Source organism: Myxine glutinosa, chromosome 10 (assembly GCF_964187855.1).
Source record: "Myxine glutinosa chromosome 10, kmMyxGlut1.1, whole genome shotgun sequence".
Classification (NCBI taxonomy): domain Eukaryota; kingdom Metazoa; phylum Chordata; class Myxini; order Myxiniformes; family Myxinidae; genus Myxine; species Myxine glutinosa.
This window is the reverse complement of record NC_136270.1, coordinates 65,114,549-65,135,504: the sequence shown is the minus strand read 5'-3', so window position 1 is coordinate 65,135,504 and position 20,956 is coordinate 65,114,549. Positions and strand designations below refer to the sequence as shown.

At 46.3% G+C, this 20,956-nt stretch overlaps 1 protein-coding gene across 3 annotated transcripts in view; it reads left to right on the top strand.

Annotated features, from left to right (window-relative positions):
• LOC137434147 (protein phosphatase 1 regulatory subunit 16A) overlaps positions 1-20,956 on the top strand; it is a 265,323-nt gene that overhangs the window by 64,421 nt on the left and 179,946 nt on the right. For all 3 annotated transcript variants that reach the window (XM_078785736.1, XM_078785738.1, XM_078785737.1), the window contains exon 2: positions 8,957-9,183. In XM_078785736.1, the coding sequence (XP_078641862.1) occupies positions 8,964-9,183 (220 nt within the window). In that variant the 5' untranslated portion in view covers positions 8,957-8,963. The remainder of the gene's footprint in view (positions 1-8,956; positions 9,184-20,956) is intronic.

The window sequence follows — 20,956 nt, the reverse complement described above, 5'->3', positions numbered from 1 at the left end:
GTATGTGACTAAGTCCACTGTTATCTTTTTGTTTCTGTCCTTTTCAAACCAACTTTCCCAATCCTTTTAATATTTGAGTTGAGCTCTCTAATGATGCAAGTCTCATAATCTTGTGACTAGAAACAACAAAGTTGGAAGCATTTAATCTTGTGTAAAGTTTTATGGGACACCTTATATAACTATAAAATTATGAGCTAAGAATCAAAATTTGAATGAGGAGTTTGTTTCCATGTTAAAAGTTGACCTCATTGTGTAATGTCTTCAGCAGAATCACTTTTCCTAACTTTATCTGTGCATTCCAATAAACTATAATGACCTTCAGTTGATGCACAAGCCATTAGGATTTGGGTTTTGTGCAAGGCCTACGCAGCGCTTCATTTGTGGAGGCATTTACTCCCTGGTTTCTGCATTATTTGGGATGTCCTTCTGCATTTCCTTGCATCATTTGTTTCATTTTCTCTTGGAAGTGGAAAGTGGACTATCCCGGTAGGTTGGTGGTGATAAGAGATGGGTCTCCTAATCCAACTCGCCATCCTCCTTGGCAGGAGATTAATGAAACCCTTAATCCAAGAGAGGTTGGTTTGCCACTGTCTTTCACATGTCAGGGTAAAAATTTGGAATTTTGCAGGGGCACCAGCACACAATGGCTGGCTCTTTTTTAATTTTCTCCTTTTTTTAAATTCCAAAATCTTGGCTGTGTTTATCAATTTTTTTCAAGTAAGGCTCCATCAAAATATGCCTTTCTTTGTCAATATCAAAATATTTTCATAAATATGTGAAAAAGATTTCTGGTTGTCATATTGACATAATCTTGGCATAGTGTGTGCAGTTAGTTACCTCAGCCACCTAAGGTGGTTGAGGTGATGTTCCTCAAAAAGTCGTGTGTGTGTGTGTGTGTGTGTGTGTGTGTGTGTGTGTGTGTGTGTGTGTGTGTGTGTGTGTGTGTGTGTGAGTGACAGTGACTAATCACTTTGATTTAGGTGAAGATACAAGAACTTTTTAATTTTAAAGTGATTCTTCACCATTAAAGATGAGACTAAAGTGATATTCAGGGTGTTTCAAAAAAGTAGACTATTTGAACATTTATTGTACAAAATTTAGCAAGTTCAGTGATACATTGATGGAAAGCATACACCATGCCATTTTAAAATCACTCATTGGACTGCTTGTAATTGACATGTTGAATGTCTGGTCTGCCTCTGTTCAAACAGGCTTTGATCCTGACTCTGAAATTCTCCACAACTCATCTGCAAGTGGCTGGAGTAGTAACCTGACAGTAGTCCTCCACCTCCTGCTTCAGGACAGCCAGGGTTCGAGGTTTGGTGGCATAAACTTGACCTTTGGCAGCACCTCAAAAGAAAAAATCCAATCGATTAAAATCCGGGTTGGGGGGGGGGGGGCACTCATGTGCTGTGCCGAGGCTGATGACACGATTTCCAAACAGCTGGTGGAGTAAGTCCAAGGTTTCACCTGCAGTGTGCGTTGGGGCACCGTCCTGCATGAACCTTGCAAGTCTGAGTTGGTTTGGAGACGGTAGTTGAGCAAGATGAACGTGAAATTGGCATAAGACCTCGCGTTACCGCTTGGTGTTGACTGTCACCGTCTCATCAATGGCATCCTCAAACCAATACGGTCCCAGCATACCCCATTTTGCATTCAATGTGCATAAGCAAGTGGATTTAGGGCCCTTGAGAGACATCTCAGGCACCTCCTCAGGAGGGTCAGCACCTCAGAAGATGTTGTTGTGATTGTTGATGGCCCCATTCAAATGGAAGTGTCCGTCATCACTGAACCACAAGGAGTTGATCCAATTTGGGTACCCTTCCATTCAGGCCCTGAACCAACCAGACATTGTTACTCTTGCCGTGTCAGAGTTAGTTTATGCCTTACAGATATGATGTAGTGGTAGAGCTTGAGTTCAGAAGTGAGAATGGACTACACAGATGAGGCTGAGATCATCGGTTGTCAGGAACGCCGACGATGGGATTTCTTAGGATTTTCAATTGCAGAATCTTTTACAAGATCAATGTTCTCTTGGTCCTTGGTAACATTTGTTGGGCGACCACTGTTGCCTTTATTTTGATTTTTCACACTTCCATGTGCTTGGAAGTGCTCCACAAACCGCTGAATGCTCATTGGAAGGTCAATTACGGGGTGAACATTGTAATACTGCAAGTATCATCGGCGCACCTGCACGTAGGATTTTGTCTCAAACCACAAAGTCACGATTTTCACTTTATCGTCCACTGTGAACATAATAGATGACATAGAGTCTTACTGACTACTTGTTAGAAATGGCATACCACCACCACCACCACCACCACCACCACCACCACCACCATAACCTGCAAGAGAGAAGGGTATAGCATTATAAACGACAGAATATCAGGATGCTCAAATAGTTCATTTTTTTGACACACCCTGTATAACATGATATCTCAAAAAGTTCCGGATGGATTACGCCAAAACTAGGTGAATGAGTTGGTTAGGTGACAAGAACAAGCCAATTAGATTTTGGTTCTGGTCCGGATGCCGATCCGGCCTATTAGTGGGATACAAAATGTAAACTGTTCAGCCTCCACCACATAAACTCCACGGAAACTGTTCAGTTATGCACCCCAACGAGCACTGTTCTAGTTAGTCATGTGACAATTGCTGGTTCTCATATGTAGATTACCAAAGGAGAATTCTGGTGCATTGGATCGCTGAAGTAAATTATTATTAATATCAATACTTAAGGTCTCTTTAGACTTCTCGTGTTTACGTGGTACAACATTGGGTTTTCTTTGTGGACAGTTCTCACATTTTGGAGTTCAATGTGAATGTAATTTGAACTGGGAGCGCCATGGATGAACCTGCAAAATCACACCACGGATCGGGCCACAGCCCAATTTGCAATCCTTTCAACCACAACACAGTCGCATATTAAAATTGCACAATTATGTGTTTTGGGAAATCCTCACCTTGCCATAAGCTCTTCTTGTTTCAATCTTTTTGAATTATTGAGATTTCCAATGGCAAGGTCATTGTGAAATGTGAGCATAAAGGTGTAACGTCGGTGGATCCGGGATTGTGGGAGTGCCGGGCCACACGATTGAGGGTTGACTGGAAGTACCCTCAGTGCTTTGCGCACCATACCTTGCCTACTTTTCGTAAAGGACACCATGGAATCTCTAATGTCTACCAGCCAATCCAAGCAGATGGACACCAAGTATAACAGCCAATGAGATACGGCGTCCAAATTGATGCCTCGCCTTGCATGTGAAACACCAGGATGGTAGGATATAGCTGGTCAGGATTCAAACCCAGGTTAGACAGCTCAGATGTGAGTGTGCGTACCTCTAGAATATCCTTCCAGCCCCTACACAAGCTTTATGTTAACCAATCTATCAAATGGGCCACAACCAAGCATACAGGTTTTCCGATCAATAACCGCTGCTTTATCTTATTTTGCTTCGTTGCTCAGCAATTTATATAATAAACTACTGTGGCATTCATAACATCATTCTATCTCCTTGAATGCTGACCAAACATTTGGCCTCCCTCCATATGCCATAACGAAACTACCAAATGTGATCATCCATCATAGGATTTAAAGAATGTCATTCCTCTAACATTCTTTCTGGCATACATGACGGACTTTTTAATAATCAAGTTTGATGTCTTTGTGGAAATGCAGTAAGATCTGGGCGTTCAGTTGACACTTGGTGCTCCGGTAATCTCTCTTCTAAACCACTATAAGAGAAGAGTGTTCTCATTCCAAATGAGCACTCGTCACCGGAATCGGTTACAGAGAGTTTACGTGTTTGGAAAGAGGAAAGGATTTGTAACGTGGGAGCGATGGCGGTACAACTGATTGTTTCCACTTTTTCCCCCGCAGTGTAACATCTTGGTGGCAATATTAGGGAGCAGCAAGACATTCTTCATTAAAAGTGTTGAGAACTTTTCTTTGGTCTTCTTTCAAATAATTAATAGTGGTTGGCAACAGATACATATTACATACCATATGCTGTTTGCTTTGCTGCATTTATGGACTTTGACGAAAACTGGCAAATGCAGTGGTCATGGGAAAAAAGGAAGATGCTTCTTCTCCGGTAGTTTTCTGGATATTGTGCAGATATATTGATTTTGGTGTCCATCTTCCCTATCTCAAAAGAATAGGCCTCTCCTCAAATGCATCAATTTGAGTCATTATCCAGGCTATCACGATGAACAATGCTGAATAATTTTCAACTCGCCTCCTCATGAACGGAATCCATGAGTTGCCATCTATGAGGTGCAGTTCCTTTTGTAGGCAGAGAGGACATCTGGTCTTGAACTTTGGAAGAGAAAGCCGAGAGATTTTGTAAATCTAAAGCAATGACCCGCACACTGGAGTGTTGCAATGATCCTAGGATTGGTAATCTGTATCCAACAAACCATGAGCTTTAATCCTCGTGGTGTCCCACCCTTTCATTTTTTTAATCCATGAAGGTGGTAATCACTTCCTATGTTGCTTGAATGTTTCATATGTCTGGCAATGTGCCACTCCACCCATCTGGTGTTGCAGAGGTCCTTTACTTTTTTGTCCTTTACTTCATCCTTTACTTTACTAGATGAAGCCTCACTCAATTTTCATTCAGTGTTAACACTGGCATTTTAAATTTATAATTATCCTCCTACGAATACAACTTAAAACCCTGTTTGCTTTACCTATAACTGTCTGCTTACCCCTCCTGACTCCTCTCCCCCCACCACCCTCCCAGTATCTATTACCACCCATAGACCCTTCTTCCATGTGACGAGCTCAAAGATTGCCCCTTTGCATCATGCAATTTATATATTTTCATCATTCTTACCTATACCCAGCACCATACACTTCTTTGTTAAACTGAATTCGCCAATATGTTACCCAATCAGATTAATGCCATGTCAGAAGGGTCCGTTAACACATACCACTCTGAGCTGGATGGTCTAAGACCAACTGTGGATCCCAAAACGGTTTTAACGATGTTGTGATTTAAGATATTTCAAAGATATTTTTGAGATATTTATTTTTAAGATGAAACTTAATCCTAAGATTCCCCAAGGTTCACCCAAATGAAACTGAACTTGGCGGTGCAATGTGCGGGAGGCAAAAGGCGGGAATTTGTCTCTTGTAATAAAAAGGTTTATTATTATGAAATGTGACACAGGGATAGACAAGATAACAGAACACAGACAGATCTGGTACATGAGGACAGCAAAAGACAGAGTCCAGAGAGATGAGAGCGATGTTGCTCTCTTGAAGGTGAAGGTCCAACTCACGTATGCAGTATGATCATGGCTCTCGTCAACTCTGGGACCACCTTCATGCATGGCGGGTCTCTTTTATTGGCCGCCTGCTGCTTGTGGGAGGTGGCATCTACCAGGTGTGGTGACCCCATTTTAAAAAGTCTCGCACACTTCTCCAGTGCTCTGCAGCTGACCTCGCCACCATTGCCTACAATGCTCTGGCTGAACTGTCCATCTAATGTTTCTTTTAAAGCACACCGTGTGCTTTCTGGTGCCTTTCTGCCTACAAGTCCTCAACTGGCCTTGCCTGGCAGGAGTTTTTTTTTTACACAACAACAATTGCTCTATATACAGTAACACAGGATGGGAAGAGCAGGCTAGTGTAGTTGGTCCAGCTGGTCAGCCAGAGCAGCGCTGCTAATTGATGATCAGAATGTCCCAAATTATTCAAGATGGTATTGGCTTCAAAATGAGAAGTTCAGGACATTGAACTTGCCCTTATTTAGGAAACACAAGGCAGGTAAAGCAGTCAGACTTCTTCAGACACTCATGTTGGAAGCACCTCTTCGAAATATCAGGATGTATTTTATCATCTCGATATTCTTTCGTCTAAAGGTGAAAGAAAGAACCTGAAGCTGGAGGTACCCTCTGTTGGGTAAGCTTGGACCGCCAGAACGTCCTCTATCGAACATGAGAGTAATCTGCAAACTTTAATTCCAGATCAATTGCTCGTTATGGTCACCTATTTTTTACCTTTATCTATTTATCTTTATCTGTTTATTAGCCCCCATTTGACTTATTCTGAAAGGGGGGCTTATGGATTGGGTCTCATTCATCCGTGCCTACGTCTGCAACCATATCTCGGCGATGTATGGACTGATTTTGTTTATACTTGGCAGAAAGACAATACATGATGGTATACATATGCACATCATTTTGTTTCATGATGTGATCAAAGATGGACAACTGGCGGCCATTTCAGTTGTAAAAAGCCCAATGTTGGACACGTCCTCAACCATTTCTCGGACATGCATTTACCGATCTTGTTCACACTTCGCACACAGATAATAAATGATGGGTTACATATGCACGGCATTTATTTTTGAGATCTGATCCAAGATGGCCGTCTGGTGGCCTTTTTGTTACTTAAACGTGTATCCAACCATTCCTCGACCATACATGGACCAATTTTGTTCAAACTTGGCACAAAGACAATACATGAGAATATATATGCAGAAGATTTTGTTTTGTAATCCGACCAAGGATGGCCAACTGGTGGCCTTTAACTCCGTACAGTAAAATTATACTAAAACCACGGGGGTTATGACATTTTATGTCTTTTTCTTCTTGTTTAACTTTACTCTTTATTGATATCGTATTACATTTTTGTAATTGTTGTAAAGATAATGTTGAATGTCAGGTGCTTTGGACTCTGAAAAGTAAATCTGGGGGCTTATCATCTAAGCGCTCAATCACAATTGTGGTTTCCTTTTCTTCCACATCATGTGGTGTCCTAAGAAGCAAGATGTGAATATTTACATCAGGTCTGTCCATAGTCTGGTGTTGGTATTGTGCTCCTTGGACTTGTGCAAACATGGTTAGAATCAGTGGTGATTTGGTGGTCATCGGTGGTAACTCAGTGATTTTAATCAGACTGTGGTGTAATGGTTAGAGCATCCGCTCTGAATCTCAGAGGTCAGCAATTTAAACCCTGACCGAGTCACACCAAAGTCTTTAAAATGGTATGTACTATTTATTCGCTTGGCACTCAGCAAACTTAATACAAACTAGAACGGCACTCGGGAAAGTGCACACTTCTACCAGGCTGAACAGTTTGTTTTGTATCCCACTGATAGGCCGGATCTAATTAACATAACCCCACCCCTCGTCATGGGGACAATTATACACTTACGCGACATCTGGGCTAACGGATTCCCTACTTATGGTACATGGGGGTTCTTCTTCTTCATCGCGACATTCAGAGAACAATAAACTATACAATTCTACCTGGACTAAGGTATTCCATTGCCTACCCCCCATAAACGTAACAGTATATAATAGTACACAGAAGGAGCACACAAACAAAACAACAATCATTTTGATCTTGTTGTTGATCATGTTGATCAAAACAACAATCAATCAAACCACATTTCCAAGCTGGCCTCCAAAGCCAGTCGCCGACTGGGCATCCTCCGTCGTGCGAAGTCCTTCCTTGGCACACCTGAGCATCTCACCACATACAAGGCTTTCATCCGCAGCTCAATGGAATACTGCTCTCCCCTCTGGGCTGGTGCTCCTGCTTCACACATAGCTCGTCTTCATGCTGTTGAAACCAAAGCGTTCAGAATCATTGGAATCTCCCGCGATGACGCTATCTCCGAGGGCCTTTCACTTCCTCACCGCAGGCAGGTTGGTGGTCTTTCCGTCTTCTACCGACTCCTCTCCGGCCTTGCTCCCCCAGCTCTCTCTGGGCTCTGTGAATATTTAATATATGAATATTTATATTCATTAAATATTCCATATAAACCCAAATATTCCTACAGGTCGCACAAGATCTGCCTGCAACCCTCTTATGGTTAAACTGCCAAAATCAAGACACTCTGCTCACCTTCACTCCTTCATTCCTCTTTTCTCCCGCCTCTGGAACAAACTCCCTCACTTCAATCCCACTCCTCCCTCCAGGTCTTTAAAACGGCTGTTCACCACCATCTCTTATCTTCCCCCATCCAAAACCTTGATCTTTTCTACCCCCGCTAATTTCACCCCAAATCCACTTTTTTGAGGTGACTTTTGTCTTCTTTCCTGGAAGTCCTTGGTGTCCTTTCGTTTTATACCTGTCCTGCCTTCCCCCAGGCCCTCTCCCTCCCACACATCTCCCGATGTCCCTGCTCTCAAATGTTGTGTTTGTGTGCTTCCTCCCCTTCTCTCCCCATCTTGTCGACCGCTCCCCTTTTTATATACTTTGTTTGCTTGTTTGTTTGATAAATGTTAGCTCTTTCACGAGCCTCGACTCTGTATACAAAAAAAAACAAAAAAACAATCAAATCCATGACGACAGCGGGAGAAACAGCAACAATGACCGCAGCCACAACTACAACTATAATCACCTACTACGTGAAATAAAATATCATTTTTTTTCCACGTTACACTTTAATTACATCCTCATTGAGATTCGCAGATAGATATGCAATATATTTATGAAGTACAAATTGAAGTCTTTTGATTAAACCCAGTTGTGAAGTGACCGGTAGGCACGCTTAGTTGTTAACAAAAATGCCTTTGTATTTCGTGTGAATATCCTTGTCTTTGAAAGTCCTTGTGCAGCATGGAATAATGTCCTCCAGCCTTAGACTTTGAAGAAGTTAAAGAATATCAAGATTAATTATACTCAGAAAGCATTAATAATTTCACTCTTTGTGTTGGAAAATTATTCCTGAAAACCAAATCCACTGTGCTAATTGGAACAAATGTTCTTTTTTTAATTTTTTTAGATTTTTGGTGAAATTTAGGAAATAAATGCACTCATCCTCCTTTTAATGAAACCTTTTCTCAACCTTTAAGAAAGTGTCTACCAAGATAAGCATCATTTACCGTGCTAATTGGATTTTCGCTTTGAGCTAAAATTCCAACTCACCCTGTTGATGTGCTTTAGTTTCAAATCTTTGTTTTTCCTGCCTCCCAATATTGCTTATTGTGTATACAGGTGTGGAATGGAAGGCTCCGGGGATTGTGAAATTCGACTGGAAAGGCAGGAGATCATTGCTCGCTCTGAGGCGGCCCATCGTGAGAGACTGATACAGATGCAGCAATACCAGAAGACAGAGTTGGCTGAAACCAAAGAGCCGAAGCCCAAGAGTCGAGCTCCCACGATCAGCTTTCCACCCAACGTGGTTCTTCTGGAGGCGGCCACGAGAAACGATATTCAAGAAGGTTGGATTTATTTAAGAATTCCTTTTAGTATGTTTTATTGGAGAACAGTGAATATTGGTTGTGCCGACTTGCGGACAATTGTAAGAAGCTGTTGATGAAAAACTTCCGTTGCGCTGGCAGAATAAAATGAACTCCCTCGATTGTAAGTAAACGAACTTCATTTTAATAATCAGCGATTATGAACATGGACTCCATGTATTAGCATCTGGAAACATGTCTTTGGCACTATATAGAGCCTGAACCCATGAAGATGTCAAATAAATAATATTCTAGATTTTGTCAAATGCAGAGTAAATTTCTTGCAGCTTTTGTGGAGTGTAGTGAGTGGTAAGACGGTTTATTGTACATCATCAAGGTAATTTGTAGTATGGAACACTTTACTGCAGAAAACTTGAAGCCACATGCCATACATCCAGAACAACCTGTGCCTGGAAGAGTTCCATGGGCACAGGTGAGGGTCATGACATGAACATCATCAAACACGTCTGGGAACGTTTGCATCGGGTGCTGTGGAAAGGTCATTCTCTGCCAAGTAATACGCAAGAGCTGCAACAAAATCTTCTCCACATTTGGCAAAACCTGGACCAGGTTGTTACACAGTACATAACTAGAATGCCACTCAGTAGAGCGCATACTCCCGCCGTGGGTCAAGTTGGAATAGTACGATTTCACAAAAGTTTGAGGGAGTAGTTCAGTGACGACACAAGACAAGACAACACAAGACAGACACTGCACAGATATATATTTAGACTACTACTGTGTTCAAAAAGTATCCGACCTTTATTTTTCGTGCGTAAAAAAAAAAGAAGCTAGGGAGGCGTTGATTGGTGCACGTATGTAGGCGATCCTAATGCGCACGCATGAATTTTTCCCACCTGCAGAAGCTGTCATTCGACGGCAGACCGCCGATGAGTGAGGACATGTAAGTGAGCGCCGTCGGATTTTCGTTTTTGACAAAATGACGGAAAAACCTGAACAACGCTACTGCATCAAATTTTGTGTAAAGCTTGGCGATTCCCAAGTGGAAACGATCCGCAAGATTCAACACCATTCATTCCATTATGAAGGAGGATTTGGGCTTCAGGAGAATCTCAGCGAAGTTCGTACCAAAGCTGCTAACGATTGAGCAGAAGCAACTCCGTTTGGAGATCGCACAGGACATGCTGGAGACTGTGAACAGCGATCCCAGCTTCCTCAACACAGTGATCACTGGCGATGAGTCCTGGGTTTATGGGTACGACCCAGAAACCAAGGTGCAGTTTTGATGCAAGTTTGATGAAACACAAAATTTGATGCAGTAGCGTTGTTCAAGTTTTTCCGTCATTTTGTCAAAAACGAAAATCCGATGGCGCTCACTTACATGTCCTCACTCATCGGCGGTCTGCCGTCGAATGACAGCTTCTGCAGGTGGGAAAAAATTCACGCGTGTGCATTAGAATCGCCTACATACGTGCACCAATCAACGCCTCCCTAGCTTCTTTTTTTTTACGCACGAAAAATAAAGGTCGGATACTTTTTGAACACACTACGTATATGGAAGATAATGTTAAAAAAAACAAGGCAATTTCACTTACATTTTCGGATTCAGCGTTCAATTCTATATAAGTGAGTGTATTTTGAGGCATGTGTGACTTCAAATAAAATTGTAAGCCAAGAAAAACGTTCGTTTCATCCTTAGGGATACAACATGTAAAACTGGCCCAAACGTCAAAACAAAACTCGCTCATTTTAAGTCATACAAGCTAATGCGACCACTCATTCTTCTGGGAAGAATCCCGTGCACATGCGGTTCACACTTATAAGTCACCTAAGTCTTCATAAGTTCATCAAATACTGACACCGCGATTGACATTCGCTGAGGTAAATGTTGATATTGTGGTGCTGCGCACACACGACTCGATTGCCAGAGAGGTAGGCCACAACGCGTTGGTACAACAAAGAGTCTTTATTCAAAGCTCACAATTCAGCACTGGGCGGGCTCGAGATTAGAGCCCGCATATATGTCCCGAGGCCACTCCTTGCCCCCGGGCGTGGCCGATCGGCCGATAGGCGGGGCATGCATTACAGTTCCCCGCCTGGACGTTCGTGCCACCTGCTGGTGCGCTGAATTCTTGTCCCTTGTGTCCGCCACACGCGCCCCCCCCCCCCCCCCAGAATTCCCGCGCACCTGAAGGGTGAGTTTGCGGGGAAGCCGGATGACCCGGCCGAAACGCCCCCTGGCGATGCGTGCAGGGCTGGGGGGTAGCGGGACGGCGGGGCTGGGGTGTGCCGGGGGTCTGACCGCCGTGGGGCGGCCTCGATGCGGAGGCAGAGCTGCTTGCGGGGGGTGGTCCAGATCGAGGTGGGCCGGCTTGAGGCGGTCCACGGAGATGCGATCCGGGGCACCGCCGATGTCGATGGTGAAATATTTGTCCCCGGTCTCCAGCATGCGGAAGGGCCCATCGTACGGGGGCCGTAGACGTACTCCGCCGTGCGAAGCTCCGGGGCGACGTGGGAAGACGGGCAACCGTGGTGTGCCATCGGCACCAGGGCGAACCTCCGGGCGGTCTCCTGCAGGGTGGAGCGCTGTTGCGCCGCGGACCAAGGAGCCGTGGAGTCGGGGATAAATTCGCCCGGTACCCGCAGTGGTTGCCCGATGACCAGCTCCGCCGAGGACACGCGCAGGTCGTCCTTGGGCGCCATCCTGAGGCCCAGCAAGACCCAGGGGAGCCTGTCGGCCCAGCTGCCGTCGTGGAGGCTGGCCCGGAGCGCGGCCTTCATTGAGCGATGAAAGCGCTCGCACAGGCCATTGGCCTGGGAGTGGTAGGCCGTGGTGCGGTGTATTTTGACACCGAGCCCTTGCGCCACAGCGCCCCAGAGCTCCGATGTGAACTGGGGGCCGCGGTCGGACGAGATGTCCGAGGGGGCACCGAACCGGGCAACCCAAGTGGCGATGAAGGCGTGCACCACATCAGCCGCAGACGTCGCCGCCAATGGCACGGCCTCCAGCCACCGTGTGGTGCGGTCCACCATGGTGAGGAGGTGTGTGAACCCTCGCGAGGGGGGCAGAGGTCCCACCAAGTCGACGTGAACGTGGTCGAACCGACGCTCGGGCACCGTAAACGGGGCCAACGGGGCCTGGGTGTGGCGGTGGACCTTTGCGCGCTGGCACGCGAGGCACGTCCTGGCCCAGTCGCGGACGTCCTTCCTGAGGCCATGCCAGACGAACTTCGCCGCGACGAGCTTCTGGGATGCCTTCGTGCCCGGGTGGGACAGGCCGTGGATGGCGTCGAAAACTGGGCGCCGCCAGCCAGCGGGGACGATGGGGCGAGGTCGGCCGAAGGAGACGTCGCATAGGAGGGCCGCGCCCGCGGCGTCGAACGGCACCTCGGTGACGTGGAGGCCCGTGACGGCGGTCCGCAAGGCCTGGACGCCAGGGTCGGCGGACTGGTCCTCCGCCATCCGGGTATAGTCAACCCCGAGGTGGACCACGTGCACGACGGACCGGGAAAGGCAATCCACCACCGGGTTGTCTTTACCCGCCACGTGACGGATGTCCGTCGTGTACTCGGACACGGCAGAGAGGTGACGCTGCTGCCGTGCCGACCATGGCTCGGCGACCTTGGCCATCGCGAACACAAGGGGCTTGTGGTCGACGAAAGCCGTGAACGGGCGGCCCTCGAGCAGATGGCGGAAGTGCCGGACCGCCAGGTGGAGCCCTAGCAGCACGCGGTCGAAGGTGCTATAGCGGCGTTCGTGCGGGCGAAGCTGCCGGCTAAAAAACGCCAGCGGCTGCCAAGCACTACGCACACACTGCTCGTGCACCACGCCCACCGCGTAGTCCGACGCGTCGGTGGTGAGGGCGATCGGTGCATCGGGCGCCGGGTGCGCCAGCATGGTGGCGTTGGCCAGGGCCAGCTTTGCGCCCGCAAACGCCGCGGCCATCGGCTCCGACCAGGCGACGTCACCTTTGCCCGGCTTGCCCCGGAGGGCCTCGTGCAGGGGACGGAGGAGCTGGGCGACGTGGGGCACGAAGCGGTGGTAAAAATTTACCATGCCCAGGAATTCCTGGAGCCCCTTGATCGTGCGGGGGCGAGGGAAATCCCTGACCGCCTCCACCTTGGCCGGTAAAGGGACGGCCCCGTGCCTCGTGATGTGGTGCCCCAAGAAGTCGATGATGGCGACGCCGAAACGGCACTTTGCGGGGTTGATGATTTGGCCATGCTGGCCCAGGCGTTCGAAAAGCGTGCGGAGGTGGAGCAGGTGCTCCTCCCGGGACGCGCTCGCGACTAGGATGTCGTCCAGGTAGACGAAGAGGAAAGGGAAGTCGCGCAAGACGCTGTCCATAAGCCGTTGGAACGCCTGGGCCACATTCTTCAACCCGAAAGGCATTCTCAGGAACTCGAAGAGGCCGAAAGGGGTGATGACGGCCGTCTTCGGGACATCGCCCGGTTGTACGGGGACCTGGTTGTAGCCCCGGATGAGGTCCACCTTGGAAAACACGGTCGTGTTTGCCAACTGGGCGGAAAAGTCCTGGATATGCGGGACCGGGTAGCGGTCGGGGGTGGTGGCATCATTGAGCCGGCGGTAGTCCCCGCACGGCCGCCATCCCCCGCCGGGCTTCGGCACAATGTGCAGAGGGGAAGTCCAAGCGCTGTTGGAGCGCCGTACGATCCCCAGCCGCTCCAGCGTGGCGAACTCTGCCTTCGCCACCGCGAGCTTCGTGGGTTCGAGTCGGCGTGCCCGGGCGTAGACCGGCGGCCCGACTGTGGGTATATGGTGCTCCACCCCGTGTTTAACGGCCACCGCTGAGAAGGTGGGCCGCGTGAGGGCCGGGAAATTGGCTAGGAGGTGGGTAAAGTCGTCCGCTGCCGGAAGCGTGCAAACTAAACTCGCCGGGACGGAACCTTCCAGCAAGCCGCTTGGCAAGCCGCTCGGTGAGCCGCTCAGTGAGCCGCTCAGCGAACAAGCGAGCGAGCTGAAGGTTTCGGCCTGGACGAGCCATCTGCGCTTCACGTCGACCAACAGCCCATTCACACATAGGAAGTCCGCACCGAGCAGTGCCATTGGCACGCTGGCGGTGACGAACGACCATTGAAAGCGCTGCCCTGCGAACCACAGTGAAAGCGCTCCGAACCACAGTGAGAGGAAGTGAAAGAGCTTCCCGAATGTGCGGATGGGTGTACCGTTGGCGGCAAGCAAAGCGGGGCCCCGGCCCGCGGTTTGCTTGTCGGACGCGGAGGCGGGGAGGACGCTTACCTGCGCTCCTGTGTCGCAAAGGAAACGGCGCCCGGACAAGGTGTCCGTGATGAACAGGAGGCTGCCGGAATGGCCGACGCTCATGGCCGCAAGTGAGCGCCGGTCGTTTCCCGACCCGTCAAAAGAGCACGGCGGGCGACTCGTTTTAGCCTGGTGGCCGAACCTGGCATGGTAGCAGCACCAGGTTTGCGGCGGTAATGGCCACGGCGGCCGTGACGGTGGTGGTGGTGGCGGCGGTAGTGGACAGGGTGTAGCAGCGGCCACGAGGGAAGTCGGGAGCGCTGGAGCCTCCGTGCCTGGATCCACTACGGCAGCACCGTACATCGACCGCGTGTCACAGGCCGCAAAATACTTGTCGGCCTCTCCAACCAGGGCGCGGGGTTCCTTTATTTTGGAACCGGCCAGCGCGAGGCGTACCTGTGCAGGTAGCTGGCGTAGGAAAAGCGCCTGGAATAAGAAATCCGGGGGCTGGTCTCCAAGCAGGGACAGCATGGAATCCATCCAGACGGATGGTCGTGTGTCGCCGAGGGCGGGAAGGTCCAGGAGGCGGTCGGCCCGTTCGATCTCCGTGAGCCCGAACGTGGCGATGAGGAGACGTTTGAGCGCCTCGTACTTGTTGTCGCCCGGCGGGCGCCGAAGGATGGACACGACTCGGGCGGCAGTGCCGGGCCCGAGGGCGGCAACCATGTGGTAGTACCGGGTCTTGTCCGCCGTTATGCCTCGGAGTTGGAATTGAGCTTCGGCTTGCAAAAACCAAACGTCGGCTTGCGCTTCCCAAAACTCCGGGAGTTTGACTGCGACGGCGTTGGTAGCCATTGCGCGTTCGGTGGTCAGCAACGGCTGAACGAATCGGGGTCACCAGTGTGGTGCTGCGCACACACGACTCGATTGCCAGAGAGGTAGGCCACAACGCGTTGGTACAACAAGGAGTCTTTATTCAAAGCTCGCACTTCAGCACTGGGCGGGCTCGAGCTTAGAGCCCGCATATATGTCCCAAGGCCACACCTTGCCCCCGGGCGTGGCCGATCGGCCGATATGCGGGGCATGCATTACAGTTCCCCACCTGGATGTTCGCGCCACCTGCTGGTGCGCTGAATTCATGTCCCTTGTGTCTGCCACAATATCTCTTCTGAGGTTAAAAAAAAAAAAAAAAAAAAAAACTGTTTTAAAGCATTATACGTATCAAACGATACATTTTATGAAACGGGGAAACCTAATACACACTGGTGGTTTTAAAATGACAGAATGTCTTTATTAGAAAAAAAAAAGAACCTTGAAGACAACGCTGCTAACAAAATACACCGCTCTAACACATAACCACGAGTTTAAACTAAATTTACAACAAATATGAAAACTATTTTCATATCACAATGTTAAATATAGAATATATAGAAGATAATGTTCAAAAAAAAAATGAGCCCCATCTTCCAATGGTAAACAGTCCTTCAAGAAATTCCTGGATCCGGAATACTATCCTGAGCTTCACCAAAAACTAATCAATTCTTTCTTATCCCAAGGGCAATCATCCCACCAACTCTCATCCAAATCCGTTCAGAACCTTTCCAGATATCTTGTTCACAAACACATGAACACACACACACACACACACACACACACACACACACACGGACACGATCGAATGCATTACTCCCTAGCGGGAGTAATAACTAAACATCGATTCAATACCTGCACGGGTTCTAGCTCTGAATGATACTAAAGAACATCCTACCAGGTATTAACACTGGTAGCCAATTTGATTGTGTTCGTAACACAGATTGTTAATTTATTTACCATCAGGGGTGTTCATTTTGTTCCTGCACATAGCACTGTAATCGGTGCAGGATTTAGGGGCATGCCATTGCCACGAAGCTTTAACAATGAAATGTGATGCAGGAGGTGGCCATTCGGCCCATCATGCATGCTCTACACCAAAACCACATTGAAATGAATTATCTGTCAAGTCAACGACTTCATTTCAATGTGGGTATGGAGGAATGAGAAAGAAAAGTGGGGCAGACTCAGAGATATCATCAGGACCAGGGTGGTAAAAATGAATCTAGAACTGCGCTCTGGAGGGGCGCATACCTTGCCTCCTCCAGGTTGAGGAGTTTACATTTTGTATCTCACTGATAGGCCTGATCCGGATCTTCACCAAAATCGAACTAATTCGCCCTTGCCACACACCCAACAAGTCAACCAAGTTTTGGCCAAATCCGTCCACAACATTTTTTAAATATAGTTTTTGGCCTTATCTCTCAATCGTGAATACATCACTTGAAAAACTAGAACGGTACTCGGTAGAGCGCATACCTCCACCAGACTGAACAGTTTATGTATCCCACTAATAGGCCAGATCTGGAGTCGGACCTGAACCAAAATCGAATCGGCTTATTCTTGTCACTCAACCAACTCATCCACCTTGTTTTGTCTTACGTCGTCCGCATCACATCCTCCTTACCACTGCCTACTCTCGCTACGGCATCACCACTGCCTACCCTCGCTCCCAACTAACCACTGATTGCCCTCACTACCCTCTCATAAGCTATTAAAAAGTTGAACAAAGCGGAGAGGGGGCGCCGAAGATGCTCCTTGCCCTGGGCATCATTTGATCGAGGGTCGGCCCTGACTATAGTAGTAATAGTTACCTTTTCCACCAAAGGTGGATGGAGGTTATGTTTTCACCCCTATCTGTTTGTTACTTGCGAAAATCTAAGGTTTTTCAAGTATATTGGTTGGTCTTGTGCATTATTCTGTGTCTGTCTGTCTGCCTGTCAGTATGTCAATCATCACCTGCAGGTCATAATTTAAAACCGATCTTCACGAAACTTCAGGAGGTTGCAGAGTTGGTCATAAACAAGAAGCTATTGATTTTGAGGTCAAAAGGTCAGCATAGCCCAAGCATAATCAACTTTGTCAAATTTCTAAAATCATCAATTCTCATCTGATTGAAATGAAATTTTAAGAGGATTTGCATATCAGATCTGCAAATTTAAGCACCAATTATTTTTGAGGTCAATATCGGCCAAAGGTCAACAACGTAGGTGCAATTTCTAAAATCTTCAATTTTCATCCGATTGACTTGCAATTTGAACAGGATTTACATATTGGGACACTCAGTTCAACCACCAATTATTATTGAGGTTAACATAGGCCAAAAGTTCAGCATAGGCCAAAGGTCAATAACATAGGTGCAATTTCTAAATTTCTAAATTTTCATCCGATTGACTTGAAATTTGAAGAGGATTTGCATGTCATGCCACTGAATTAAATCACCAATTATTTTTTAGGCCAACATAGGCCAAAAGTTCAGCATAGGCCAAAGGTCAATAACATAGGTGCAATTTCTAAATTTCTAAATTTTCATCCGATTGACTTGAAATTTGAAGAGGATTTGCATGTCATGCCACTGAATTAAATCACCAATTATTTTTAGGCCAACATAGGCCAAAGGTCAACACTTATTTTAGGGATTTTACAAGTATTGTGCTCTGCACAACATATTTCTTGTTTATTTGTTTGTCACCCGCCTACAGGTCACAATTCTAAACCCATCGTCATGAAACTTTACCGAGTTGTACAGGTAGTCACAACTGCGAAGCCTCTTGATTTTTAGGTCAAAGGTCATCTTGAGGTCAGATTTTTAAAATAATGTTTCATCCAATTGACTTGAAAGTTAAACAGGAATTGCATATCGAGTTACTGAATTGGAAAACAAACTATTTTGAGGTGAAAAGGTCAACTCAAGGACAAACCTCCAAAATAATCTATTTTCGTCTGAAAAATCATCAGTTTTCATCCTATTAACCAGAAAGTTAAACAGCAACTGCAGAGTGCATCACTGAATTGGGAAAGAAACTATTTTTGAGGTCACAATGTCAAAGCTCAACTCAAGGTCAAACTTCTAAAATCATTATTTTTCCTTTGAAAAATCATCAATTTTCATCCTATTAACTTGAAAAATGAAACAGCAATTGCATAGTGCATCACTGAATTGGGAAATGAACTATTCTTAAGGTCTAAAGGTCAAAGGTCACCTCGGGGTCAAACTTCTAAAATAAGCAATTTTCATTTGAAAAATCATCAATTTTCATCCTATCGATCCGAGCTTTGATTAAGATCATCAATTTTAATCTTAATGAAATGGACAATTTGATGTCTCCATGGCAACTTTTTTGGGGGGTGCGGGTAGATTTTGCAAGTATTGTGCTTCACATGACATCCTTCTTGTTTGTCTGTTTGTGAACAGGATATCTCAAAAAGTTGCAGACGGATTTGGACAAAATTTGGGGGAGTAGTTGGGTATGTGACATGGATGAAATGATTCGATTTTGGTGAAGATCCGGATCCGTATCTGGGGATACGAGAATTTTAAAATATATTTTAAGTGATCCTTCCCCCATTGAGTGATGGGGCTAAAACTGATATATAGCACGACATCTCAAAAAGTTTTCGGCGAATTCGAGCGAAACTTGGTGGACAGGTTGGGTGTGTGACAAGCACGAAAAAATTCGATTTTGGTGAAGATCCGAATTCATATCTGGGTATGATAAGTTTTTAATTATTGTTGATTTTTCACCATTGAGTGATGGGGCCAAAAACGATACAGAGCATGATGTCTCACAGTTATGGACGGATTGGGATGAAACTTGATGGATCGGTTGGTTAGGTGACAGGAACAAGCCAATTCGATTTTGTTTCAGGTCCGAATCCACATCCAGCCTATCAGTGGGATACAAAGTGTAAACTGCTCAGCCTGGTGGAGGTATTCGCTCGACCAAGTGTCGTTCTAGTTTCATTGAAGTTGCTTCAACTGCCTTCACATTTTTAATTAAAAAGTAAATGAAAAAGGCCCAGGCTTATAGGACTTGTGGGCCTTTATATTACATAGATTTTGTGGATTGAAAAAGAGTAATCGAAGAATAATTTTACATAATAATGGCCCAGCACTAATTTTGGAAATTGTAATTTTCTTGTTCTGTTCAATTTAATAATGCATCAGTTGCCATCAAACTGACAGAAACGCACAATGTCGTCATGATTCTATTCTTCTTCTTTTGTAAGGCTGTGGTGTACCTGTAGCATACATTGGCTGAGATTGCGGCTGTGCTACAGGTGCGGTGCGCTCTGCAGGTTAGGGCAGGTGTTTGGCCAGGGTGGCGGCGATAGCTTGCCTCCTCTTCACAGATGCCCAGTCTATCTGAAGGACGACATCTGAAGGACATAACGTCTATCTGAAGGACGACACACATTGATGAATCACTCTGCTTGTGAAACACCGGGATGACAATTTATAGGTGGGCCTGGATTCGAACCTAGGATAAAGAACTTGGAGGCTTGCATATTTACACGATCGATTTAAGATGAAAAAAAACCTATAACTTTTTTGTTTGGGGTTTATATTCTCATTTTGCTCCCACTTAGTGTGCCATTTAGGTGTGATCGCACGTCTGGACACTTCTGTTTGCATTCCTATGCTGCGGCCTCATGTGCACATTACATTATATCGCCTCTCAGGTGTGACTCTCAAGCTTGCATTTCTGCACCTGTAAAGGATGTCGTCTTTGACAGGCATTGACAGTTGGTTCTTGGGATGGTTTCCAAATCGCATTTTGTTATGGGTTTCAGATCATGCCACGTGCAGACCACCTGCTCACCCCATGCACAGCAACTTGAGGCAATATTTCTTTTGAGGTTGAAATTGGACTCAGTCGTTCCATTTGTACAACAACTGTGTCACTGTATCCTCATGCAATGACAAGGTTTGCAGGTGTGATAGTTGTTTTGATTTTGATGAGTATTGGCAGGTGTGAGCTCCTAGGCTGTTTAATTTAATGTGCCAACAATTGAAAGCCATGAGTTTGAGTTTCCAGGACATTGCTTTGATTGGTTTGTCCAGCTTGGCCCACCCCCTCGTTCGGGTTGATAAGGGAGGTTTACAATTGCTTTTCTTCACTCTTGAGGAAGGACAGCGGAGGCAGGCATTTTGTCGTGTGCTGGCTACCCAAAACGTTGTCATTCTTTGTTCAATTAAAGGTTGGAGAACTCGATATGGATTAGTATGATTTCGCTCCTAATTACAAATCGTTACTTAGAATATACAGCAGTATAAATAAATATATATATATATATATATATATATATATATATATATATATATATATATATATATATATATATATTGTTACGGACGCGGTTAAAGATGTTATTTTGACCGAGCGGTGGTATTACCGCGACCGAACAGTGCTTCCTTGATTAATACCCGATTTGCCCCAAACTTTGGCCGGATCGCGCCACCGCTATTCAATCGGGAAAACTCTAAAGCGACCGAATACAAAGAGGAAAAGGAATAAGACGAGAAGACGTACAGAAGAGTAATTGGATTTATTATTTACACATATAAGTAGGAAGAAAGCAGTCACGTTTATTTACAGACGAGATTAGATACACAGTGCAACGCTAGCTTACCTACAGTCTTAATTAACCCAGGGACAGAACAAACAAGGACAGACTCACGCGGTGAATGATGATAGGACTG